This window comes from Tyto alba, unplaced genomic scaffold, assembly GCF_018691265.1.
Source record: "Tyto alba isolate M040663 unplaced genomic scaffold, T.alba_DEE_v4.0 Super-Scaffold_27, whole genome shotgun sequence".
Taxonomy (NCBI): Eukaryota; Metazoa; Chordata; class Aves; order Strigiformes; family Tytonidae; genus Tyto; species Tyto alba.
The window spans coordinates 10,761,392-10,788,645 of NW_024881301.1; the positions used below are offsets into that span (position 1 = coordinate 10,761,392).

The 27,254-nt window shown below is 41.5% G+C and overlaps 1 protein-coding gene across 2 annotated transcripts; it reads right to left on the reverse strand.

The window, feature by feature from the left end:
• Positions 1 to 12,102: 12,102 nt before the first annotated feature.
• ZBTB14 (zinc finger and BTB domain containing 14) lies at positions 12,103 to 18,492 on the reverse strand. 2 transcript variants are annotated; one of them, XM_042798196.1, is made up of 4 exons: positions 18,123 to 18,150; positions 16,297 to 16,471; positions 15,899 to 15,982; positions 12,103 to 15,431 (listed from the first exon to the last, which is right to left on the reverse strand). In XM_042798196.1, the coding sequence occupies exons 3-4, from the start codon at positions 15,899 to 15,901 to the stop codon at positions 14,088 to 14,090; spliced, it is 1,347 nt and encodes a 448-aa protein (XP_042654130.1). In that variant the 5' UTR covers positions 15,902 to 15,982; positions 16,297 to 16,471; positions 18,123 to 18,150; the 3' UTR covers positions 12,103 to 14,087. The 2 variants fall into 2 exon arrangements, with proteins under 2 accessions (XP_042654130.1, XP_042654129.1); XM_042798195.1 differs by lacking the exon at positions 16,297 to 16,471 and having other exon boundaries at positions 18,123 to 18,492.
• Between the last annotated feature and the right edge of the window lie 8,762 nt (positions 18,493 to 27,254).

Genomic DNA, 27,254 nt, shown 5'->3' on the forward strand with positions numbered 1-27,254 from the left:
GCTGCCCTGCAGCGGGGGGAAGGGCAAAGAGGAGAAAGGGAATAGCGACCTGCCCAGCAGGGAGACCGGCTAATTGTGCCTAATTACCTCTCGGCAACAGCTCCGCTGCCTGACGTGTCGGGGTGCGCTGCTTTCACCGCGAGCTGACAGCCCTGCTAATAGGCTCCCGCGACACCGGACTTTGTCACCGCATTTTAGTTTTCAAAGGTTCAAATGCTGAGGAATTTATACCTCTGATTTCACAGGCCTGTTAACCCCGCCGCACCGAACAGAGAACTTTGATTTAAGGGGGAACATGAACGTTTCAGCATATAAAAGATGACATCAGGGTCAAAAGGCAATTAAATTAATGAATAAGTAATAAGCTAGAGAAGAGGAGGGCAAGCAGCAGGACAAGACAAAACTTAAGATTTTTCCACCAACTTCTATATTTCACATTTGATTAGCTTTTATTTGTAAAACCCATGCTCAGATTTCCTGTGGACCCTGAACTTCAGCTACAGAATTGAGAAGCACAACAGTGAGATGGAACACAATTTAGAGGAACTCACTCTCCTATTTAAGCCTAACCTGCAAGAGGTATTTTGAATAATATTATCAGTGCAAATTAGAGAAAGTAGTTTTTTAAAAAAAAAATCAGCATAAATGCTTGCATGTAAATTTTTGCAATATGCATTACATTTTCCCATAACCTATGAACATTCCTACAAGCCTATTTAATTATTTTCATAGTCAAGCATTTTATACACACAGAATTCTCCAATTAAATCTGGAATATTTTAAGTCTCCAAATAAGGTGTTATTCTGAAAATACAGATACAGAAAAGCACTGACCTGCTTAAATAAATCTGCCTATATACTTAATACACTGATATATACTTCATAAACTGGTGACAGTTTTTTCCTTTTTTTTGAGAATATTATATAAGACCATTTCTCCTTGGGAATACCTTCTAGATTTATCTTCACCTACCGTTTCTAGTATCAGATTTCTGGTTATTCCTTTTATTCCCCTTCACAATTTCAGCTTCTTTATTGCCATTTGTTTCTCTCTCCTGTCTTATATTTTAGAAATTCAATTTCACTTCTCTCAGATGGCAACTGAATTAACTAACCCAGACATTATACCTCTGGCTGCTCAAAAATGGTGTTTCCTCTGAGAATATTACTTCAAAAATCTTTATTCTAAACTTTTTTCATCTATCATCATTCTCATTCACCTTTAGTCTCAGAACTAACAGGATACCTATGAACTGAATTAGAACAATTTTCAGTACAAGTATCACACATAAAATGCAGAAAAGATTACAGTCAGCAATATTCAGCATTCTTAAGAGAAAGGTGAAGGATACCCTATTTTCTAAAGATTCTCAGGACTGAATTTGGGAAGATTGTGGGAAAACTTGTGCTGGCATTTTTAATGATGTATCTGTTATGTGGCCCCTACATACCTGATTCACGTGTTCAATGGAGATTCAGCCATCATAAAAAAAAAAAAAAAAAAAAAAAAAGATGTTAATCCACTTCTAAAAACCCCCAATCCTACTAGATATATCTTTAATTACATACATCCTCAAAATAAATCACATGTATGTTTCTAAGGGATTGGGTTTCAAGACAGTGAAGCAGCTTGTTAAAAGATTTTCAAAACAATAAATATGATTCAGTGATCTGAAAGTCTGTAAGTAACCTGTAAAACTCTAGGTGGGTATCTGCAAGTTGGTAACAGAACCTACACTATTTTGGTGAAATAATACAGATCATTCTATGTTCTATGCCTATCTTTCTTTAACTGCTACCTCTAATCTACTAAATTACTCAAAACAGGGATTTTATTTTAGAGTTTTTAGTTTTCTTGCTCAAATGAAAACCTACCAGTAATTAATGTTTTCTGGCAGAGGAAAAAATGTTATCAAAATGCATCTTGGGCCTCTTTTTTTCATGTAATTAATTTCTGAATTTCAGATTTGGTCACAAGTTCAAAATGCATAAAACTCACTGAAATAACTGGACAGGACAGAGTTCTGTAATGAATTGTCACCTTAAAAAAATGTGCTGTTAATGCAGTACAACCACCAAACCAAACAGTGCACTAATAATTATTCTCATTCAAGTTCAGATCAGTGGAAAACAACATCAGTTATGACCAGTTATTAAAAAAAACCCAAACCACTGAGAATGAAACACAGAGGTAAAAAATGTAATATCATTAAAATTCAATTGTTGTTCATTTAGAGATGTACCATCAACTTGTATGAAATAGAAAACATGAAAGTACTTACAAAAACATCTGTATAAATTTTTATTAGTAATTATACAGTCCCTGCCTTGTGTATCATTTAAGTTTTTACTGTTTCAGTGAGGAATTACTAGTTTCTGTATAACACCAGGAGACTTAAAAATTCTCTAGTACATACCTTCAAAGGTTTTTCTGAAGTCTTGGCTGACTTAGAGAATATTTTGTTGAGAAGTTTAACATTTTTAGATGGTTATAAAACTCAAATTGACTGATGTCACTTTAAATCATCTGTTGCTATTTGTAATTCTGTGGTTTTACATCTGAAGTAAATCCTTTATTCTAGTGGAACCAAAAAAAATTATTTGGTCACACAGAGTCAGAAGCTTAGTAAACATGTTTTAAGAAAGAAGCCATTTTCACCTGATGCTGTTTAATGTTTCAGTGTTTTGTTAACAAGAATGTGCAGCTAACGTTTTACATTTTTTGAAAGAAACATTTGGAAGTGATCACACTAAATATAAATGAAAATATTTTATATTAAAATAAAGATATATAGAGATAATTAGGAAGATTTTGTATGTCTACATCAAATGTTAATTTTATATTTTATAAAAAGCTTTCTTCCCAACTCTGAGAATGAATTAGCTCTGTGCTTTTTTTTTTTTTTTTATTTCTTCACACACCTCAACATTAATAATCAAACCTAGCTCTTTGGGAGGGAAGATTAGTATTATCAGTGAACTGCTTGATGTCTTTTGCTGAACTAGATACTATCATAATGGTCTTCAAAAAGAAATGACAGTCACTGACTATCTTATGGTTAAGCTTAACAATAAAAATCTTTACTATCCAAGGTGCAATGCATTGCATCTGAAACTGCAAGGAAATAGAGGAAATAACTGTGGAAATAATTGTGACTGTGTATGATCAAGCAATACCTAAAATGATTTAGATGAATATTTGAAGTATACCAATTGCCATTTGACAGTAGGGATGATAATATTCATTGTCCCAGATTTAGACTAGAACAATTAATGCCTTTGTGATTAATGTGTCTCTAACAGACAGATGTAGGGAATAAACACAGAAGGGAAAAAAGAAAAGTCAAAATGGGCAGAAGTACTGTCCTCCTGAAAGAAGAAGTCAATGAAAAGCCAGTTACCCTTCCGTGAGTACTCCAGAAGAACAGCAATGCACAGATGTCCAGCAGCCAAAGACATGAGACCTTGAAAGCCAGCAGCAAGAACATGCAACATTTCCAGAAACAGGAAAAAGGGAATGACATTAAAGATAAATGTGGCCATTAGCGTTTCAATGTATCAGTCTCTTCATTTTTCTTAATTAATCTGATAAGCTGCATAGTAGTCCAGGGATGAGATTTACAAACATGGATAAATTTTAGATAGAGTCTAGGAGAAACAGCTGCACAGTTTGGTGCTTTTTTGTTTTGATTTTTTTTTTTTAAAGTATCACAAAGATGAGTCCACCCAGGACTTCTCACAGCATGTAAAGAGATCCCAAAAGCTCCACTTCCATCTAAGTAAGCTCTCTAGCTGATTACATCACCACCCTCACCATAGCTGAATGCATCACACCCGTTAATGATTATTTTCCAACAGTTCCATGAGAAGTAAATTGGTATTTTTATGTTACAGATGGGAGCTGAACCCAAAGCAAAAGCCAACTAATAAGAAACAAAGACCTAGATAAATTTAGGAGGTTTAAATACAAGACTGAATGATTCACCTAAACCTTTACCACATATACAACTGTGCAAAAATCAGTGGAGCCAAAGTCATCACTGCTCCCACCTGCCACACCTCTGTAGACAGCCAGTCCCTTCACTGACACAGATGAATGACCCGCAGTCCAAAATTCAGAGCCTTTAGATCATGCAGGAATTTTTTTATACAGCAAGGAATTCAGTCCAGTCAAGTCCTTGGTTAATGACTCTGGATCCAGCAGAGACACTGTGAAACATAGGAAGAGACTTTAAAGGACCTCACATACAACTACTGACTCATGACATGCACAAGGCCATACCATTCTACACCGTGCTAAAGACTCATAGGATGTGTTGGGAGCCTGCCACAAGTAAAATTCTCATCTTAAAACTTTTTCTGTTCTACCAGCACAACACCACATTTGTTAGACTAAAACTTAATATATTAGCACGTGTCTTCCTCTTTTCTATAAAGTGTTTTAAGACCCTGATCAAACCACAGCTTCTTGGTGTGTGAAATTTGACACAAGTCTTAAAATTAGGCATATGCTCAAGTCTTCAAAGAATTTAAAATGAGAGAAGCAAAGAAGCATTTATGACCCATGACAAAACTGCTGGCCAATGAGCTAAGGAGAGGAAAAGTCAGCTTTAAAATAAATGAAGAAATTTTCAAACTTGCAGAAAATACTATTTCATTAAATTCCTCAATAAATTCAGTTATAACATTTTGATAAGTGTAAACAATTGGATTAAGCTACATCCTTAATATAATGCTTAGAGAAGAGAACAAAGATATATGAAATGTAAATATCAAAATCACCATTTTAACTTGCCATTGAACAGCTTAGATTGTTCAAGAACTGAGAATGGGAAACTATACTGAATTATACCAATACAAAATACAAACAACAAATACACAATGCCTCCTCCTAACTTGTCCCATACAGTCAAAAGGATGGGGATTTCATCATGCATGGCTAAAAATTAAACCATCTGGCCAAATAAGATAAATATATGAATTCCAAATTATGCTTGAATACATCAACTTTGTTACAAAATATTTTAAAACAGTAGAGTATCAAAACTTTAATTTAGTTTAGCAAGATTCACAGAGCATAATCCACATCCAATTGAAAAGCATCTATAATAGAACTTCCCTACTCCAGCAAAGTTTATCACGTACACCAAATCAGTGCTCCCTTCTGACAGCATTTAATCTGTCCTTGGAACAATGGGAGATCTACAAGTCATACAACTGGATAAAAGAAAAGCTAATTATTGAAGTGGAAAATTAAACCTATATTTCATATAAAAAATATTTACTAATGCTTTAAATGGGTAATTTTTAACTTTAATTAAAACATTTCTGTCTAACATACCTCTATTTATGACTGCAGTCATGAAATTTTCAAGTAAGAATTTCTGATATATTTCAGGTTTTTTTGCAGACCGAATGGTAAAACCCTAGCATAAACAAATTTACCTGTTGTGCTCTGTAAAAACTGTATCTTTTAACTGCTACTATGCGTATAGCTCTACATAACTTAGTCCAGTCAACAAGCCCAATTACCTTCAGACCTCTAACTCATCTGAAATACAAAAGGGTATAGCTGCTTCTTCCGACTTCCCAAGTAGACAGTTGAACTCTTTTCCCTTACTTTATTTAAGATCAGGAATTCCAGAAACAACATTAGAATGTTTCTGTTTTGTGTTTTTTTTTTTTGTTGTTGTTGTTTTTTTGTTTTTTATGTTTTGTTTTGGTTTTTTAAATCAAGTCTCTCCAATAGAACCATTCAATGCAGTCTTACGGCTTTTCAGGGCTATATGGTTTCACATACAGTGCTGAAAAGTTTAAGATTGAAACCTTATACCAGCATTACAAAGTTTATGTCTCAAAATCCTGGTTTAAGCTCTATTTTACACTTTAAGAGCAAGAATATAGTGGCCATGATTGTTATAAATCTTACTGGAAAATCTGGATGATTTAGTAAAATATTACTGGGTAAAATAACAAAATTAATAATAGCTCTAAAGCAAGGCATCTTATAAAAAGAAAATGTTCAAATGTCGTTACTTCAGATGGGGGAAAAAGTCTTCTTAAAAGTAAAGCACAGAAAACTACGAGAAATATCAAAGAACAGAACTTATTTCCAGGGAAGGACTCTTCACTAAAAGAAGGCAACTCTTAAAAAAGAATGCCTTCTGCAGCCTCATCTACACAACCAAAGCACTGCTTTTAAAATGCCTTAGTCTGAAGTACAAAATGGAAATGTGAAAATACCTACAATTTTTACATTCAGGCCTTCAAACAGATTCATATTTATACCTGGAAAGAAACCAAAATCAATCATTCTAAAAACTTCAAGTTTATCACAGAAGCCTAAGCTAGAAATCTAGACAAAAGAAAAACTTTTTAACATAAAAACAGTCTAGCTGACATCACCTAATGAAATACAGAATCTATCCATATACTTTGGTTTATATTATTTGCAATAACTAAACAGACTGACGATTTTTACACAGAAAGTGATCTAAAATAGACCTGAATAAGTATACAGTGAATACTATCTAATTCTAATGCTTGTAAACATTAACCTATGTTGCAAAAATATAATTTTTCATCCTTTTGAGGTTACAGTTTTACCCTTCAGTAAATTAAGTACCTATTGTCTTTTAAGACTTATTTTCTCCTTAACCTGAGCAATTTGTCACAATTCAAGGCTTTGTAGAATTGTTGGATGAGAGGCAAACAGGGTCAGATTAACATAAATAAAAAAGAAAGAAAACAAAACCCCCACAACTTCAAACCTCATATTTTGTTCTCCCGAAAAAGCAGAAACAAAGCACACGTATCTCTCTCTTCAAAATCCTGCACGTCTACCACCAGTGGCTGTTGCAGAGGAGTTACATCAGGTCCTTTTTGTTGCTTGGCTGCTTCTTGCAAACACTTTGCAACCAGTGCCGTGTTTTTTCACCCTGTATTTAATGTGATGCCAAAGTTGGGCAAGTTCTGCTCCGCTCATTTTAAGTTTGGCTCTGTACTCCTGCCACTTGCCATGGATCAAATCTAATGAATTGGTTTGACAGCATAGGTTGACCTAAAACTAACTCACTGGAGCACTGAGTTGCTTTGTAATAGGAACTCACTTGATTGGCTTATCCTAAAGCCACAAAAGCCATTAAATCTGAGGCAAACAAGATGGAGGAAACAGGTGCAAAAGGTAACAGCAAGAGAGGAAAGGAGAGAACAGGACTATCCCTTTTAGCAACAAGAAACAGGTGCAAAAGGTAACAGCAAGAGAGGAAAGGAGAGAACAGGACTATCCCTTTTAGCAACAATTCACAGTTTTACTATGGCAGATGAAACAGAAAGCTGCTCTTAGGTCAGCTCCACAATAGCCAAAGTCGATCTAAATGGGGGCTGCTCTTCCACTGACCCTAGCACTGAGGCAATCATGTGGGGCTGCTAAGGTTAATAAAAAACTGTCTCAAAACGGTTATTAGTTTTCAGGTGCTTCAGCTCTCCATTAAGTGGTTCAGTGAGACATTGCATGAGTGCTACTGCTGGCAAAAGAACAACAAATTGCAGCAACCACAACTTTGGTTATCTTAAATCACCATGGATCAGATTCCTTGACTTTGTTTAGCTTTTTCCTTAACTTGAAAACAGGCAAACATCTCATGATTTAGCTGGGCCTTGGACATAAAGCCTAATGTCTGGGTGCATTACTTCTCTCTTTTTGCTATCACCTGGGATAGACAAATAGGCTTGAGTTAGAGTCCTAAACCTGTTCCTGTGCTCTAAGGAGAATAGATCATCTTTGGATCAAAGCTGTCAGCCATTAGTTTGTTAACAAAGTAGCACACACCATCCAGCATATTAATGAGTGATCGGAACATCAGCTGTCATAGTTCTATGCACAGTAAGTTCTACACAGAGAAACAGGTGAAATTCTTTTTAGCTTCACTGGAATCTCTCTACCTTGAAGTCTTCAAAAAGAAAGCATTCAACAAGAATAAAATAACATAACTTAGGAATTAGATTTGTCCAGACAAGACAAACTTTAAGGCGGTGGTTATATAAGACAGACCGACCTGTCACACATTTCAGTGCAGTTGAGATGAGAAGGTCCTGCTGATTCCTCTTTCTCTACCCTAACCCCTGCTCCTGCCTCATTACCTTCCTCACTTACCTTGCATTGACACAGAAGTTCACCACACACCTCTGCGAGCAGGAAAGGAGAGGAGAAGGAGTAAGACTCACCCTTTCAGCAGAATTAAGCTTTATCATACAAGGTCTACTTTCCTATGCCTTTAGAAAATCATATTCTCAAATACAAGATTTATAGCAGAACAGAAACAAATAAAGTTTGTTCTGAAATAAAGAGTAACATTCCATTGTAAATTAACTTTTCATACAGAAGCCACTTTCTATTCACTTTACATCTCTGTAAAACAAACAGATCAAACCCTATTGCCATCTAAGAAAACATTCCTTAATGTTCAAAGCAGATCTCATGCAAACTTCAGTTATTTTGTAACAGGAAATGGGGAATGATAATGGGCTTATTTGGGATACAAAGAAGATGGATACCCTAGTGTAAATGAAAAAGGGTTAAATACTGCTTATATATAGACAGTCAGTATAACTCGATATTTCTAGTGTAAGATCTGTATGAACAGATACTTCATGGTTTTCATACCCAGGAAAACCAAATCTATACACTGATTCTCATGTTGGATGTTAAGGTAATGAAAACAAATCAACAAACTACCATCTGAGGCTACTGACTTCTTAAGCAAGTGAAAACATGTTCTAAATATAACATACCCTAAATGCATTAAATAAAAATTTGCATGTAATTTGTATTAGTTTAATAAATGCACCATTTAGAACATTTTTTCACGGTATATTCTTGCTTTTACTCCAACTCTTCTCCCTAACTTTGCCCATGCAACCTTGAACCCAACAGAAACATGTAAAAAAGCTTTGATAGTATGCAGAACAGAACCAACTAATATCTTTAAAGACATAGTCCTGAAAACTCTACTCTGTAAACCCCGGTTATGCTGATGGTGAGTAAAAAACAGCCATAAATCATCTGCAGAGAACTGATGACTTCCACTGAAAAGGAACTCCTGCCTGAAGATACACAGGAACCTGTGCCAGTACCGTTTCCAACTTCTAGAGTAAACGAGCTTTTGATCTCAGAGTGGAGTTCTACCATTCTACACCCTCTTGTGTGAGCAATCTGCAATGCCACTACAGTGGTTTGTTCCTGTAAGCACTGCTTGTGGTACCTTTGACCCTGAAAAAAATGGGTCCTTATTACTGAAGGATGAAAACCTATAATATTTTTGTCTTTAAAAATATTCTGAAGATTGAGCTTCTCTGCAGCTAAATTGCTTGCAGATGCAGATTACTCATATTACAAGTATAAATAGGCCATTGGGAAGAGGTCAGAAAACTACAAATGCAAGTACGGTGGGATATATGCTTTGTTGTTGTGGTGGTTAACAGAATGGTGTCTGTTAACAGAATGGGTTTACAACAGAAAATACATTTTTCTAAAACAGAATAGTGCTTTGATGTGTTGGTGGAAAAAAGTTGAAATTATCTATTTTCATAATTCTCATGATTTTACGATTTCATAAAGACAATCTATATTCAATGCAGTATTCCCATTCATTTCTTTTACTTCTGCATTAAAATACAGCTTTAAATCTATTTATATGCATAATAAGTAATATCTAGTTATTGTCTTATATACTTATTCAGAATGGCTCAGTATTATTAAAAAGAAAATACATTTTGAATTTTCATTCATTAAGAATTTCAATTTCGTGTTAGTACCACTCATTTTATAAATTTGTGTTCTTTCAAGAACTACAGACTATTTAAAAAAAAAAATAAATATATACATATATATGTATACAGGAAGGAATATGAGATACAAGTATCCAGAAGTTTTGCTTTTTCCATGTTTTTTGATATCTGTATGCCATACAGGTCAGACACGGAACAACTTTATTCATATGGTCTACATGTGTTTCGAATTTCTCCATAAAAAATTACTTAGCTACAGATTGTTAAAAAAAAACAATAAGACCTCAAAAGTCTAATTCTATTTTAAAGAGCTGTCAACATGATAGCTCTAGTTCTCCTCACATTGGAGCCGCTGAAGTTCATAAAGTTTCAGAGTTCTATAAATATCAAAAGGAGTGGGGCAAAAAATATAAAGGGACAGGGGAGAGAAATACATTGAAAAACATATCAATATTTTATAAATCACTATTTTTAGCTATCACATTATTTCAGATTTCTTGTATTACATTTAAAAATCATTCCTGAGAAGAGATGTCTCGACTCTTGTGACACATATTTAACAAAGTCTATTAATGGAAGTCCTCCATCTGTTCTGAAATTAATAAGAATGTTATTATAATTGTTTCATATCTATACGGAGACAAATGACAGACCAACTGCTGTAATGGAATTTTTAATGAAACATGCACGATTCTGGCTGATTGGGCTACTGTGATCTGCGGACTAACTGTTTGAAAAAGATGAAAATTCCTTACATCTGTCTTTACCTTCTAGGTAGCATTAACCTGTTCTGTACCAACCTGTAAATGCTTACATTCAGGAAAGTCATATGTTGTTAGCAGTAGATGTACTTTGTTTCAGATGTGCTCTGTCTCTTCTGTAGGACAGAGGTGTCTAAATTGATAAAAGTCTTAATAATAGATAATCTGTCCCTAAAAATACACTCTAAGCTTAAGATAGACTTTCTGATATCACCTGATATTTTATATCTCACCCAACTCTTAATTTAAATATCCTTATTCACTGGAATTATTAAGACAATCTCTAGAAAATTAGGGTCTGATCTTAAAAAGAACTCCAGCTTGGATACCTAAAATGGCAAGATTTTAAGGACTATTTACTGTTCTGTAGTTTATATGAAGAAATAGAAGCTGAACTCCTCAAACTTTTGCTACTAAAGTCAGTATGAGGCATTTTCTTTCATACAACAACCTTTAAAACTCTGATCTCCAGGTCTAAACCTTTTTAAAAGATTAAAGCAGAAAAATGAAAACACAAGTAAAAAATAAGGTAAGTTCACATCCTTAAAACAGACAGCAGTAGTAGAAATCGCCAATAAAATTCTCAACTTCACAAAAACAAGTGAGCTTTTGCCTTATTGATCAATATTGTCATTGTTGGTCTCACAAACGTACATCAGTCTTCTGACTCTTAAACAGCTAAAAATTAGTAAGAGGCCAAGGTCCCTTTCCAAATCTTCGACATGGGAGCAATTCCACTGGCTTCACTGCATTTGTTTGTATGACAGACTGTTAAGACCAAGTCTTATGTAACGTGTTTATGCCTGTCCTAAGAACATGCAACAGTAACATTTGTTCCTGCCCCTGCACACTTTCCTATTAGAGTACGTACAATAACAATCTGTTCCAGTTTTAAAAAGCTACAATCATGCAACCCTCATAGCTGTAACCCCATATAACTCTTACATCTGTAAGCTTTAACAGCAGAATTTACTCTCATGTGCAATATTAATCGCACTTTCAGTTGTGTGTCCTTTAATGCAAGCCTGCTTTTCTGTAACAATTTCAAATTCACAGCCTGACTGCTTGTGCCTGAATGTCAGAGGGCAATTTGCTTTAACTGTAAGCCTTGAGCTCTGCCTTTCCATTCAAGTGCCTGCTGTCCCAGTGAGCTCCACTTACTGCTTTCCAAAAAAAACGAGGCTCTTCTTGAAAGGTTATTTAGCTTATCCCTCAGCTTCAAGGCAGAATTAACTATATTTAAACCATTCCTAACAGATGTTTGTCTAACCCACTGTTGACTATCACCGCTAGTCAACTATCACTGATATTGCAGTGCCTCCCCAGACAGTCTGCTGTAATAATTATTCAATCCTTAAAAAGTTTTTTCTAATGCCCAATATGAACGTTCACGGCTATAATTTCAGGTCATCACTTCTTGCACTCTTCATAGGAGACCTAGAGAAAAATTACTTTCATCTTTTACACTTGTGAACTCTTATCAACTCCAATTTTATCATCTAAGAAAAGGTGAACACAGCTTCAGATAAGAAAACATAGCAAGACTAATATATTTAGAAAAAAAACGTAGATCCCATTTGGGACCTACTATCTTTATATCTATGATCATATACAGTAAAACATTTTAACAATGGTCATTTATCATGTTCCTCAAGAGAACCAATAAAATGCAATGAATACACATCCTCTGATGTTGCACAGATACAAAATGTATAGTTTGTTTACAAACTAATATTACTGAATGTAAAATGAAGCAACATTTTAAAAAAATATATTGGTAAAGGTCCAAGGTTTACATTTTCTAAAATATTAAGTTCATGTTTTATTTACAGACCAGCCTTCAAACAATTATTGGCATTTTAAGATAACTGCTTAATCAGATGAGTACATGAATAAAATGAAGCTGTAAAAAAACCCAACCAAACAAAAAAAACAGTAATCAAAGTTCCAAATAACAGTTCCAAAACCACTATTTTCAATTTCTATTTAGAAAAGCAGGATGCGATCTACCACACAGTAACTTACCAGAAACTGGTGTAACACTTTCATATGCTATAGGTATTGCAAGTTACCAAAGTTATCCAGCCACGTGCCCAAGAGTGTGTTTTTCTGCCTGTTCCAACTTCAAATGAAGTTTTGACAACAGTTGTATTATTTACAAATTTAAAATAAAGGCTCAATATCCCTTTGGATTACATTACCACTGCTTTTGTGTCTTCTCTTGTTGTCTACACATAACAGACTGCAATCCAAAGACAACTTTCTTTGTTAACTCTGTAATTTAACAGTTAAATTAGCAGCAGCTACCTCAGCTTGTCTGAAAAAAAAACAAAAACAAAAACAAAAATCTCAACAGGCAACTCTAAGTAACATACTCTTAGTGAACACTGATTCTGGATCAATTATGACTGAAGTCACTCACTGAAGTCTCTCTCTTGCCGAGAAGTGGCGGAAGCTTTTAAACTTGAGCAGGACCTATTAGCTGGTACAGCCAGCCATGGCACAAACCCCAGGCTGAACACGGCCCGTGGCTGTGCTCTGCAACTCCGGAGGGCTAGCAGAGACACCCGGCCACTCGCCAGTGCAGCCAATCCTCCTGTGCTGCCAGAAACACGGCTTTGCCTTAACTGTGCTAAGGTTAGGTGAACTGATGGCTGCATAATAAAAGCTACAGCCTCAGGCTGTATTAGCTTTAATTTCTGCTGGGTCTGAGTGAGAAACCCCCCTCCTTCTCCATGCTGCGCCCTTGTTCCTCTGCGGCTCTGTCCCACCTCCGGGGCCTGTGTAAGAGCGAGCATGGACACAAAGAGGCAGGCTCTTTTCCCCACAGAAGGGATGGGTGAATGCCACAACACTTCTGCTCTGCCAGCCAGGACCACTGCGAATAATGCAGTTTTTTTCAGGAAAGCAATTATTTCATCAAACTTGCCACCTTGATTAAAATAAGAGGGTATCTGAGGGAATGGAATAAGCAATTTAATTTTGATCAGCATCCCCCCCTTACGCTCTATTGTACCACCCCCTAGCACCTACATTTCGTGAAAAAAGGAGGAATTAAAAAGCTCAGAGAATCAATGTCTGTTTCTCAAAAATTATAGGTATAACACCTTCACAATTATGAAAACCAAGTATTTCCTTTCCATGTTTGTTACTTTGAGATCTCAGCATTTTCAAATATAATTCACTGATTTCAATGTCTACATCGTGTGCAGTACTCCATACTGGATAAAACAAAACATCAGCCGGTGATGATCCCTGTTTTATAGAGAACTTGATCATATTCTCAAATTAAATTGGGTATTAGTGCATTATACTGCTAATGACAACAAAACTATTTCAAATTCTAAGAATACCCATCTCTGAAATATTTTAAAATACCTAACCAAGCAATGCCATGGGTATGTAGTATTCCTATGTAGCATTCAAATCCTCTAAAAATATGTCTTCTTGAAAAGATAATTCTCAGTCCAAACATATACCAATGACAGATTTTGTTCAATTTAATTTCTTATATTACTTCTGATAAAGTTTCTGCTTTTAACTACAAGCAATAGTTTCTAATTGCTGCTCTGCTTCAGCAGCCATAGCTGCTGCCTGTAACTGTTCTGTTTCACTCTGGATGGAATTGGCTGTAGGAACTTGTTTTCGTTCACTGTGCATATTGTTTTCATGCCTTTTTAGATCAGATGCTTTAGCAAATGCTTTAGTGCAGGAACTGCAGACAAAAGGTTTCTCTCCTCGGTGTCTTCTTTCATGGTCTTTGAGGTGAGACTTGTGCTTGAAAGCTTTATCACACATATGGCATGCAAATGGCCTCTCATTACTGTGAACTCTTTCGTGCTTTTTTAGATCTGGTGCACGAATAAAAGACTTTCCACATACCTCGCAACTGTAAGGCTTGTAACCTGTGTGTATTTTCAGATGTTCTTTCAAATGAGCTTGCGTGGTAAAGCCCTTTGTACACATTTCACAAACAAATGGTCTATCAGCAGTGTGTAGCTTTTCATGTTTTCTCAATCGCGCTTCATCAGAAAAGGTCTTACCACAAGCCTGACATACGATGTGTTCCCTGTGACCGTAAAGCAAATACTCAAACTTCATATCCCCAGCTGCTGTGGTCCAGCCTGGTGTCTGCTCATCTTTCACTTCACTTATGCCATCATTAAATGTCAAAGCCTGAGGGGTCTGAGATCCTAAGTCTTTTGATTCGGTTGTTTCCATCGGCTCTACTTCTTGGCCGTAGCAGTTTACTTTTCGAACCTCCTCACTTCCTAGCTCTTTCAGAATCGCCTCTTGCACTCTCAGGGTAGTGGTAGGTGATTTTCCATCTTCCTGACTTGGGGGAGTTCCTTCCACCGTCACATCTGATGGACTATCATCATGATCTCCAATTTCCTCCACCTCATCATCTTGGGTATCATTTGGTTCCCCCATAGGACGGTTTATTTTTAGGCAGTACTTGCTCTTGGACTGTGTGTTCTCTTCAGGACTAGATACATCACGTTTTTGAGAGCAGAGTTTATCCAGAAATCGAATACCAAGAATCTGGCCCGAAGACATCATCAAATTTACATCCTCTTTCTTAACAGAAATCTTTGCAGTATACATGTAATTGAGAACTTCCTCAAAAATATCAGAACGAAGAAAATCTATTTCTATTACTGATGAACTATCAACTTCCAGTTTTTTGAAAAGCTTTTTGAAGTAGGTACTGCAGGCAGCAAGCACGCACCTGTGTGCTCTGAATTTAACATCTTCAACCACGATCGCTATGTCACAAAATTCTCCTTCCAAACGCTGTTCATTTAATGTTTTCAGAAACACAGTTTTGTGATCGTCGTCATTATATTTAATGGTTTCAGACATACTGATGAAAAACTCCTGTAAAATAACACGGAAAAGTTTTTTCAATTTTATAAAGTAGTCTAAGTCATAAAATCCCAGCAGCCAATGTCATTTAAACACTAACAGAATTGCCAAATAATTTTTTTTTACTTAGTATGATCAGAAAAAGCCTTTCACATTATAAAAGCATTCCTCTTAAATTTATTTTAAGACTGTGAATACATAAAGGTCTTTCCCTAGGTTATGCACTTTACAGGACACATCATGATTTATTAAGGATGTTTTTTCATATCAATATATTAATTTATTTAAATATTCATTGATTCAGTTCCCCAAAATTGGAAACTTTCTCTCTGAAGTTGCAATTCCCAGTAAATGCACGATCCAACTGCAGTAGAAATCACTCTTATAGCTAATGAAAATGTTAATACTAAAACACCTATAAGAAGTACTATAAATGTGTCAGCACAAGTTAAATGTGAAATATCAGATATAGGTCTTACCATGAACAATGCAGGAAATTTTCTGAATAAATGATTATTAAATATTTGACAGATGATTAACCCTTACAATGGGCCACCTTCAGCCTGAAAGACAGGAAGATAACAACATTTTAAGGAATTACAAAATCTATGCCAAAAATCGTTCTCTGTGTTAAAACATAGCATTTTTAATGATTTAAAATTATTCAAAATGCACTGTTAAAATGTTCAGTTATTTTGACTGGTTCTGCAGATGAGTGCATAAATTGATTTGATAGTACTGCTGTCATAAACCATGAGTTTACTTTCCTCCTGCTGCTTTACTTCCCTGACTCCACTTTCCTGCTACTTCCTTTGCACTACAGGTAAAAGTCTGAAAAATCTCCAGAGAAATCACCAGTGTTAACCCAGTAACCAACCCAAGAAAAAGGTGATTAGTCTTCTGCTGAATCAGCGAGCCAAGCAAACCCAGCAGAGGGGCTGGCAAGCGGGCCAAGCGTCCCGGGGGACAGCAGCCTGGGCTGTGGGTGGGTGTGCATCCAGGACCGGGGAAAGAGACACCAAGGATCCCAGATCTCCAAACAACGGGGATACCTGAACAGCAGAAAGATAATGCAAAACGCATGTTTTAAATTCCTCAATCCCACGGACATCTAATTGTGACAGAAGCAGGAAATGCAGCGGAGAGAAATTTAATATTCGGTGCAGAACAAATCCTCCATCACCTGGAACAGAGAGACTGGGAACTCCTTTCCTAAATTCTAGTTTATCCTTGACCACATACGAAACAGAGGCAGATGACAGGTGTGCAAGTTCCACTCTTGACACTGGGTGTTTAACATGGTATGGGAACACCTGGCTCCCTACAAATACCTTTGCAGGTCTGGCATCTCAGCATACAGTGCCAGTGGCTACAGAAAAATTTGAGGAAAACCAAAATTATTTTATTCGGCCTAAATAATCAGATGTTAAGGTAGTCAGATAGCAAGTGCATAAATACTTGAAATATGCAAAAGGAAACAAAGCCAAGAAACACAGTGTGTATTTTTCTGGGCTGTTTGGGTCTACGGTCCCAGGAAAATGTATCACTCCAGCACCAAAGAGGGCTGGACAAACAACTATTTCAATAGGATCCATTCAGAGTTTTTTGCAAGCCGAGGAAAATGCTGCCCTTTTCTTAAGCAAACAGCAAAGGGCCACTGCTAATAACCCAGCAGCAAACCCACCCTGTTTTGTTAAACAATACGCAATTTTGTTGCAATTCTGTTGAGACCTCCTAAGCGAGACCCAATTCTAGAACTGGCTGAAAACAGTGTTGCTGGGTACGCCGGGGTGCGTAACCGGTGAAAGAAACACAGTTACTCCTCTGGGATGGGGGGGGGGGAGCACGGCGGGCACTTGACCAGAGCACCTGCAGCGCCAGGGAAGCTCCCCGCGGGTGATGGCAATTCTTCCCACACAGCGCCGTTACCGCCGCGGGAACGTGTCTGCGGCTGTGACTGTTGGTGCAGCTCCCGCTCTCTATCTGGCGGCGGCGCTGCCCGCCGTGCCCGTGACCGCCGCGGCAGCCAGGCGCACGCCCGCTCCACGCACCCGCCGGCGAGGACGCGGCGCAGGGCGGGTTCCCGGCGGGGCCCAGCCCTGCCGGGCGGCCGCGGCCACGGGAACCCGCGGCGGCCGGCGCGGCCCTGCGGCGGAGAGGGAGGCGCCGCCCGCGCTCCCGCACCCTCTTCGGGGGCGGCCGCTCTCCGGAGCGAGCGAGCCCGCCGCGCCGCGCCGCTCCCCCGCCCCCGCGGTTCCCGCCCCGCCGCTGGAGCGGCGGCGCCGCCGGGCCGCGGTCGCGCGCCTCTTTGTTGCGGCCGCCGCGCGGCGCCCCGCGCGCCCCAGCGTGCGCATCCGCCGCTGGACGTGTCCTCCTCCGCCTCCTCCTCCTCGCCCTTCCCCCCGCCCGCCCGCCCGCCCGCCGCGCGCGCGGGAGGCAGGCGCGCGACGGCTCCCGGCTGCTGACGGCGGGCGCGCCCGCCCGCGGCGCCTCCATCTCACCCAGCGCGAGCTGCCTGGGATTTAACGGCCGCGGCCGCCAGCAGCCGGGGCTGCCGGAGGCGGCGGCAGTGAGCGGGGGGGGGGGGGGGGGGGAAGGGGGAAGGGGGGGGGATGGAGGACGCGCGCGGGCGCGCGCAGCGCCACGGCGGCCTTGCCGTTGGGCGAGGGGTGGGGGAGGAATGGGGAGAGGGCTCGCGCTTACCTGCCGCCCGCGCGCGCACGCGGAACCGCACTGCCCGGGGAGCGCGGGGGGCTGCCGCTGCCGCCGCTGCCGCCGCGCGGGAGGGGGCCGGGGCCCGGGGGGGGGGGGGGGGGAGGAGGGGGGGAAGGGAGGGAGGAAGGGGGAATTTGGGGAGGGGGGCTTGGGGGGGGGGAGGGGGGGGGCCTGCGCGCGTCTCTCCGGCCGTCACCGCCGCCTCCTGCACGAGCACTCAGTGCGCGCGCGCGCGCCGGGGGCGGGGGTACGTGCATGCGCGGTGCGAGCAGGGCGCGCCTGTGCCGGGGAGCGTGGAGGAGGCGGAGGCGGCGGGGAGGGGAGCGGGGGGAGCGCGCCGGCTCCATCTCCCTTTTCGGGGGGCCCGCGCGGCGGCGGCGGCCGCCAGGCGGGGCGAGGGGAGCGGCGCGGCGCGGCAGCGCGCGCGCGCCTGCCGGAGGGGCGCCGGGCAGCCGCTCCCGCCGCGCCGCGGGCACCCGCCCCGCCGCGCCTGCGCCCCGCGTGTGCGAGCCCGGCGGCGGCCGCGGCGGCGCCTCCCGCCCCGCCCCCCGTCCCGTCCCGTCCCCGTCCCCGTCTTCCTCTCCCCGCGTGGCGGCGCGCGGCGACGAGCTCAGCGCGGGCTCGGCCCCGAGCCGGATGCCGGGCGGGGAGGAGGGAAGGGGCGCGAGGCAGCCGGCGCCGCGGCCTTTGAGCCGCGCGCGGAGGGGGCGGGGCGAGGCCAGGCCGCGCCGCGCGCCGGGCACGTCCCGGCGGGCGGGAAAGGGCGCTCGCGCCCGTCGGCGGCGCGGGAGCGTGAAGCGGTGGCGCTCGTGGCCCGGTGACGCGGCCCGGCGTTACTTTAGGCGGGATTTTTTAAAAAGCGGGTTGTCCGGGGAATGGGCGCCCGGGGTCCCGCGCGCCCGGCGTGGCCGCGGGGGGTTGTGGGTAAGGGGTCGGGGGCGCGGCTGCCCGCCTAAACCCGGGCGATTTGGGGTTGGAGTTTTGGAGAAGTGCCGCGATCGCTCGCAAGAAAGAAAAGCTGTCATCGCACTACTCGTCTTCTGCCTCTGTTTTTTTCTTTTCAAGAACGTTTCATGAGGCGGTAGCCTGACGGCACCGGTGCTCGCTGAAATGATTTGTGGATAAATAAAACTGAAATTTTGCTGTTGATGTGAAGTGCGGCAGTTCTGCTGGGCAAAAAAAATAACTCTCAGTATTACTTGTGTTGAAAATTACAGCGTTGTAAACAAGTTACTGGAGTAGTGGAATCATCCCTTGGGAGCAACAGAGTGACTTTTAAAATCACGTTGATGACTGCAGCCCCTTCCTGAGTCATCTCTGTGATGTTTTCCTCTAACGCACTAATGTATGTAGTGAATTGCTCTCCAGCTGGATCACTCTTTTTTTTTTTTTTTTTTTTAACTATTAAATATTTTTTTCTACCCACTTTTACATATAATGAAACAAAGTCCCTGTTTTGCCTGAGCAGTCAAAACTGCCAGGCTTGGTTTTGCAGGAGCATCGGTGACTTGCTTTCAGAGGGCAGAACATACTGTTAAGTATTTCTGAATCCTGTACAAGATTTCCCTCCAATGTGGAAGGAGCTTCCCTTTTGCAATTCCATGACTTGCTGTTTCTTTCATCTATGACAGTGCCTCACACAGTCCTGTAATAAACTTGTTAGTCCTGAGAAACATGTAACTGCTGAGTTTACCATGCTGACCAGCAAATTGTGCCTCTTCATTTTTTTTATGCTCTCTGTTTCTGCTCTGTTGTTCAGTGCCTGGCACAGTACGGATATGCTTAACATCTAGGGCCCAGTTCTGCTGTAATGCAAGTGATCAGAATTAAAGTCCTGGTGGAGAAAGTTGTGGTACCATAGGAAAGGTATGGCTATCCATCTCCTCTCTGGTTTTCTGTGTCATAGGCTACTTCTGAATGTGCACAGCATCTTTCAAATTGTGTCATTAGTCGCTCTTGCTGAGATACTAAAATAGAGGAAGCGTATGTTCGATATCCAGACTACATTGCTATGAATTGCAGAGAATTAAAAATAAAGCGTTGTTACTGTCTAACTGTGCATGGTGGGGTGACCCTGGCTGGGCGCCAGGTGCCCTCCAAAGCTGCTCTGTCACTCCCCTCCAACTGGACAGGGGAGAGAAAATATAATGAAAAGCTGAAAGTCTTGTTGGTCGAGGTAAGGACAGGCAGAGATTACTTGCCCGTTACTGTCACCAGCAAAGCAGATTCAATTTGGGGAAATTAGTTTAATTTATTACCAGTCAAATCATAGTAGGATAATGAGAAATAAAACCACATCTTTAAAACACCTTAAACACCTTCCCCCTATTCCCTTCTTCCAGGGATCAACTTCACTCCTGATTTCTCTACCTCCTCCCCCCACGTGGTGCAGGGGGATGGGGAATGGGGGTTGCAGTCAGTTCATCTCCCATTGTCTCTGCTGCTCCTTCCTCCTCAGGGGGAGGGCTCCTCACACCCTTCCCCTGCTCCAGTGTGGGGTCCCACCTGCAGGAGACAGTCCTCCATGAACTTCTCCATCATAAGTCCTTCCCACAGACCACAGTTCTTCATGAACTGCCCCAGTGTGGGTCCCTCATGGGGTCACAAGTCCCGCCAGCAAACCTGCTCCAGCACGGGCTCCCCTTTCCACAGATCCTGCCAGGAGCCTGCTCCAGCGTGGGCTTCCCACGGGGTCACAGCCTCCTTCGGGCATCCACCTGCTCCAGCATGGGGTCCTCCGCAGGCTGCAGGTGGAGATCTGCTCCACCATGGACTTCCATGGGCTGCAGGGCACAGCCTGCCTCACCGTGGTCTTCACCAGGGGCTGCAGGGGAATCTCTGCCCTGATGCCTGCAGCACCTCCTCCCCCTCCTTCTTCACTGACCTTGGTGTCTGCAGAGTTGTTTCTCTCATGTATTCTCCCTTCTCTCTCAGCTGCTGTTTTTTCCCCTTTCTTAAATATGTTATCCCAGAGGCGCTACCACCACCCCTGACGGGCTCAGCCTTGGCCAGCCGTGTGTCCATCTTGAAGCCGGCTGGCATTGGCTCTGTTGGACATAGAGGAAGCTTCTGGCAGCTTCTCACAGAAGCCACCCCGCTGCCAAAACTTTACCACACAAACCCAATACATTGTCATATTTTTCGTGTAATGTCCCAGGTTTTTGCCTTGTGGCCTGAATTTGACAGCGCTGTTTGGTGATCTTAAACTGACAGAAAGAATTCCTCATTTTTGTGTGGAAATGCTGGAACACAGCCAGACTGTAAATGCTATAGATAATAGTATAAAGTGTGTGCAGTGAGCAGTAGGAATAGAGACTGTTAAAATTTAGCAGTACCAGGTAATAGTAATAAAATTGCAGGTGCAGTTCAAGCAGCTCCTAATAAATGGCTTATTTAAACTATCGCATGTGAGACAATTATGCATTTCCCTGTGACTACCTTTGCTGAGTAACTGAAGTGAACAAGAAATAGAAACCAGTGCTACACGAGAATCCAAGTTTCTGGTGAAATCTGCTTGTCTAAAGTGCACCTATGAACATGTACCCTATATACCTCATGAACATCCTATCCGGAAAAGCAACAGGAACCTAGAAGTCATCTCAAGTGCTAGTGTATATAGCTGTATATATAAAACTGAAGTAGGTCTGAATCTGTGCATGTTGGAAATAAAAGTTTTGGAAATAAAAGGCAAAAGATAAAGGTCACAGAAATTTCCACTGATAAGACCTGGGTTTGAAAATAAGTATTATTGAAGGTGAAGCATAAGAATAGGAAAACACATCTCCACTAGCATGTCTATGGGTTAATATATCTAGTGATGTCTGTTGTCAAAGCAGGTATTTTTTCAATCTACTGGAAAACACCCTTCTGCAGAAAAAGTGTAACCAGGAGGAAAAAATGTCCTGATCACGTATCTGACTGAAGCACTCTTCGTATGAAATTACCCTGTGCCCAGCTAATGGAGATTAACATTCAGGCTTTGAAGTAGTTTTGCTGTTTTCCTATCTGATGAACCAGACTGGAGATACTGTGGAACTGTTGAACCAACAAGCTGTTTCCAGACTGTTTGGATTGTGGGGATATCTGTAGGGGAAAAGAGCCCTTTGTAGGATGAGCTTGTTTGTTTAGAATATTGTGTAACAGGAGTGAAGAATGACAAGTGCCACTTTCTGCACCCACATGTGAGGCATTGGAGATGGCATGCAGGAAAGGCTGAAAGTTTGCATCTAACATGTGCTAGGTGGTGACCGGTTTTAAAATGTATGTGAAGTGTCAGTGGGTTCTTGTGTGTGATAGTTAGGTTTATAAAGTCTGCATGCGTTACAAGTGATGATAAAAACACCACAATATTATGGCCAGTATTCATGTGTTCAAACTGAACCTTGGTCTTGCAGAAACGGTCATTGTACAAGGACATAGATTTCCTGTGTTCACCTTTCATGGGTTGGATTTCTCGTCCGGCCGAGCTGGCAAAAGAAAGTGATGATACAGAATGTCCCATATTTGTGAAAGGGAACCACAGAACCCGCTAGCATATCCCCCCCATGTCATCAAGGCCAGCCTATGTAAGCCCCCCGGGAGCATAAGGGAATGGCGCTAGGACGGAGGAGGACAGTCAGGGAGCAGATGCTCCTTGCAGTGTGCGTTTCCCATAGCAACCTGGCAAATTTCCCAGCAGAAATTTGCGTGTGAGTTAGTCAGGTTTTTGCATCACTTCCTTCTGTATTTTCAAGTATCCCCACAAAAGAGGGAGTAGTAGAGACAAATAAGGAGGAGCAGAGTGTAGGTGATGGGGGTGGGCGGCACAGCCCCTGGCTAAGCTGTATGAGCAGAGATGGCAAGAGGCCATCCCACCATCCGAAAGATTGAACAGCACTCATAGTTTGCACCTGTGCCAGAAGGGACATAAGTCCTCTCTAAAGATCTTGATCTCTAAAATCTTATTTAATGGTATTATAGTCTAAGTAGAAGAGCATTTGAGTTATATACTTTTCTTACCAATCAAATCTAGTACACCTTGTGAAGTGTTTATCTACAGTCAAGTATAGTAATACATGATGATACATGTTTGTCAAAAGTTGTGGTAGGTAAGAGCTGTGGCCATGTGAACACAGCAGTTCATGCTCTGTGCATGCACAAGGCACTCCATATTCTTTTTATTTCTAAGCAAAATAGTCAGGTCTAGCTGTAACTTCCATAATTTTACACACCTTATTATTTTCCCTGTTGGATGGTCTCTCTCTGTGTCTGTTCCCCCCTCCCCCTCCTCCTTTTCTGGGGTATATTTCTCGTGTTTTGGGGCTTGCACTCAATTCCTTTACTATTTTTCTCTATTTCTTCTCTATATCCCCACCATCCTCTCATTTTTCATTTTCTTTCTCCTCTTTCACTGTCAGTTGCCTTACTCTAGACCAATTCTTGACTTTGTCTGGCATCCTTATTAGATTGGAAACATATGGGCAGTGAATGAAGGAGGATGGATGTCACTTTCCAATGCCCAGTGCCAGAGCAATATCATGAAACTTCACTTTCTCTTCCTCTCCCGCAGTGTTCTCTCCATGTTTCCTTACTCTTGTGTCATTATCTTCCTGCCTTATTCAGCCGTGATCATACATTCGGGTGCTGATGCTAAGAAGTGCTGCAGGTAGAGACTTTACAGAGCAGCAATGTCTGCTGTCATCCTCAGCACCCAAAGAGGACACAGAGTGGTCCCACGAGAGAAAGAGAATGCTATGTATATTTGGATCCTTCATCCTAGGTAAAGATGGTATCAAATTGTCGTGGTTTGGGCCTGGTCGGCAACCAACCACCGCAGCTGGTCACCCTCCCTTCCCCCTCCCCACCTGGGAAAGGGGGAGGGAATTAGAGGGGTGAAGGGAGACTCGCAGGCTGAGATAGGAACAGTTTAATAATGGCAATAAAACGAGAACAATGACGATGATAGGGGGGGGAAAAAAAAAAGAAATATATATACAGGCAATGTACAGCGTAATTGCTCACCACCCGCTGACCAATACCCAGCCCGTTCCCGGCCAGTGACCCCGAAATACCAAGATCCCACAGTCGCAATCCCGGAAGCGAGAGAGAGAGAGAGAGAGAGAGAGAGAGAGACCCTTCCCGACCACCCCTCCTCTATACAGTGAGCATGACGTTCCATGATAGGGAATATTTCACTGGACAGTTTGGGTCTGGTGCCCTGTCCGTGCTCCCTCCCTGCTCCCTGTGCCCTTGCGCACGGGCAGGACATGGGGAGTCGGAGAGTCCTTGGAGTCTCGGTAGCAGCTGAAAACATCAGTGTCTTGGTTCGGGCTGGAATAGAGTTCCTGTTTGTTGTAGTAGCGGGAGGAGTGCTGCAGCACCCTGAGACCCCAGGGGCTCCCCAGGCCCCAGTGCCCTCACCTGTGTGCGGGGGCGGGGGGAGCACAGCTGGAGGGCTGGGCCCGGATTGGCTGATATTCCATGTCATGTGACATTGTGCTCACCATATAAAGGCAGGAGAGGGCTGGGAGAGGCTGCTGCTTCTGGGAGTGTGGCTGTGGGGCCTTTGTGTTGGGGATTGCTGGCTGGGAGCAGGTGGGTGTCGGTCGGCGGGTGGTGAGCAGTTGTATTGTACATTACCTGCTGAAAGTGCTGTCAGTGTATTATTCTGTTACTGTTATTGAACTGTTTTTATCTCAACCTGCGAGTCTCCCTTTGCCCCTCCGATTCCCTCCCCATTCCCAAGTGGGGGGAGGGTGGGTGAGCGGCTGTGTGGCATTTAGCTGCTGAGTAGGCTCAAACCACGACAATCAGTGTGCTATCAGTATTCTTCTCATACCAAACCCAAAGCTAAATCCAAAACACAGCTCTCATCTAGTCCCTGAAAAGGAACATTAACTCTATTTCAGCCCAAACCAAGACACAAATGAACAAAAGCCTAAAGTTACGGATTCAGTTTTAACCTGGATATTTCTTGACTTTGAAGTGTGTAATATATAAGAGGAATAGAAGGCATTTTGGTGAATTAGTATTCACTAGGCGAGAGCTGTTTCTATGCTTGGTTCCTATTTGTATTGCAGACCTGTTAATGTTATGAACACACCCCTAAGAAACAACTGCTCCACAAGCGTGTAACAGCTTCCTCACGCCTGATCTATCAAAAAGGAACAGATTTCTCATTCACAGGTCAGGTATATTTTTGATTTACAGAGCACATATACCATCTGGTCCTCTAAGACTAGCACAGTGATTTCAGATTCAGCCATGTTTCATGTTCAAGGCAGAGTCTTTCAGTATGCAGTTAATGGAAGAGACTGCCATTCTGTGAATTATTTACGTGATGTCCAGTTTGTTTGTGTAAGTAGGGCAGACAGATTTTTTTTGGATGGATGATCTGCTGGTGTGAGAATGGGCAGAGCAGAACAATTTGAGTCTTCTTTGAGGTGGAGTTGTGGTTAACAAGTTATCATGAATCTCATCATGGCTATGAGAAACTATTTTTTATTAAAATGTGAATTTTTGGACATGGCATTTGCTGCATTTTCTGAAAGGAGCCAAGCTTGCCAAAAGTAAGCAAGTACTGTTTACTGTGATGTATTTATTTTGTAAAAAATCCAAGCCTTTATCTCGTGTTCGAATATTGGAAACTGTTCCTCATAATTATGGATAGGATATAATTGAAAAATCTGTCATCTCACAGCTATAGCCCTGAGTCCCCCTCCAACTTCAGTCTTTGTCAGCCTCATGTCTTGTTATTCATGAAAGTTAGATGTTTATTGTTTATGGCAACACTAACTCATTAATTTCTCCTTTGCTATTTTTGTTATTTAATGCTCTGTAAATAAACTAAAAGCAATATCTAATCTAATTTGACAGTTTCACGTCAGTCAGCTACGCAGAGTACAACAACAGAAGGAAATGGACCCCTGTCCACCCTGTACAAAATTCTTGAAATTCTGTAGCTGAGACTGAATGACCAGGATTCCTGCATTCATAAACTTCTCACAAAGTTCTGTCAGCAGAGAGGAATCAACCTCCCTTAGCAAACAGGTTGCCTGCTTCTAGGCGATACAGCTGATTTCTTTGGTAGCTGGTTGCAGACACTTATTTGCAGACATTTTTCTAAGCTGTTGAGTGTATCTTGTCATTTGTATGCTTAAAGAGAGGTGGAGAGCTTTACACAATGAACAAGTTGTGCGGCTCTCTGTGTGAAATTTTATCTAAAGATAATCGGGTTTTCTGAACATTTGTTAATAGCCATTGACTTTCACTTTTTTAAAAGTGCAAATTTTAGAATGGAGAGTACATTCACTGACTATTCATTCTAGTTTGCATACTTCAAGCCTTTATCAGCACCTTCCCCCAAGGAGATCAGAAAGACTTTAGCCTGCTAACACCTGCATTTTTTGATCTTGCTATTGAATCTGAATATCTGTAGAAAGCATGAAAACAATTTTATGATAATGAAAGTAGACCAGAACTGATCTCATTTATCAGCAGAGTCATTAAAGATCACTGGAAAACACACCCCCAAAAAAAACCCATAACCACAGAAAAACACTTGAACTGAGATGGATTCAGGCTAGAGGCAAAAAAAGCTCAGTGCTCTGTCAGAACTGTTAAAAATCATTGATTGTAACCTGTTCAACAATAAGAAAGATTTAGATAATGGGAGAAGTGTTTGATTCCTTTTGAGGGAATAAATTGGCCTAGAAAGCTAAAAGAGTTATCCTGTTGTCATACAACATTAAGGACTTAAGATTTGTTTTTTCTACTTTCTCAGTCCCATGGACAAACACAACCTTCATTACCAGTCATTAAAAGTGCAGATAAAGAAGGAATAACTTCAGTATCCTCTTCCTGAACTGACAGCCTCTTTAATTAAAGGTGGCATTAACTGTCCGGAAGAAAGAATTAATTCTAATGTCCTGTAATGTCAGTTATTCAAACTAGCTTCCTTCTAATTACCATCTAATGACAGGCATACATAAAATAATAGCAAACATAGAAATAGAAATTGAAGTTCTTCTGGTGCTTACTCTTGCTTACAACCTTTCCCTTTCAGCAGAACAAGTCTCACACATTGCCTTCAGGCAACTCTGAGATGCAACTCATTTGCACCAGCAGTAAAGCTGTTTAAGA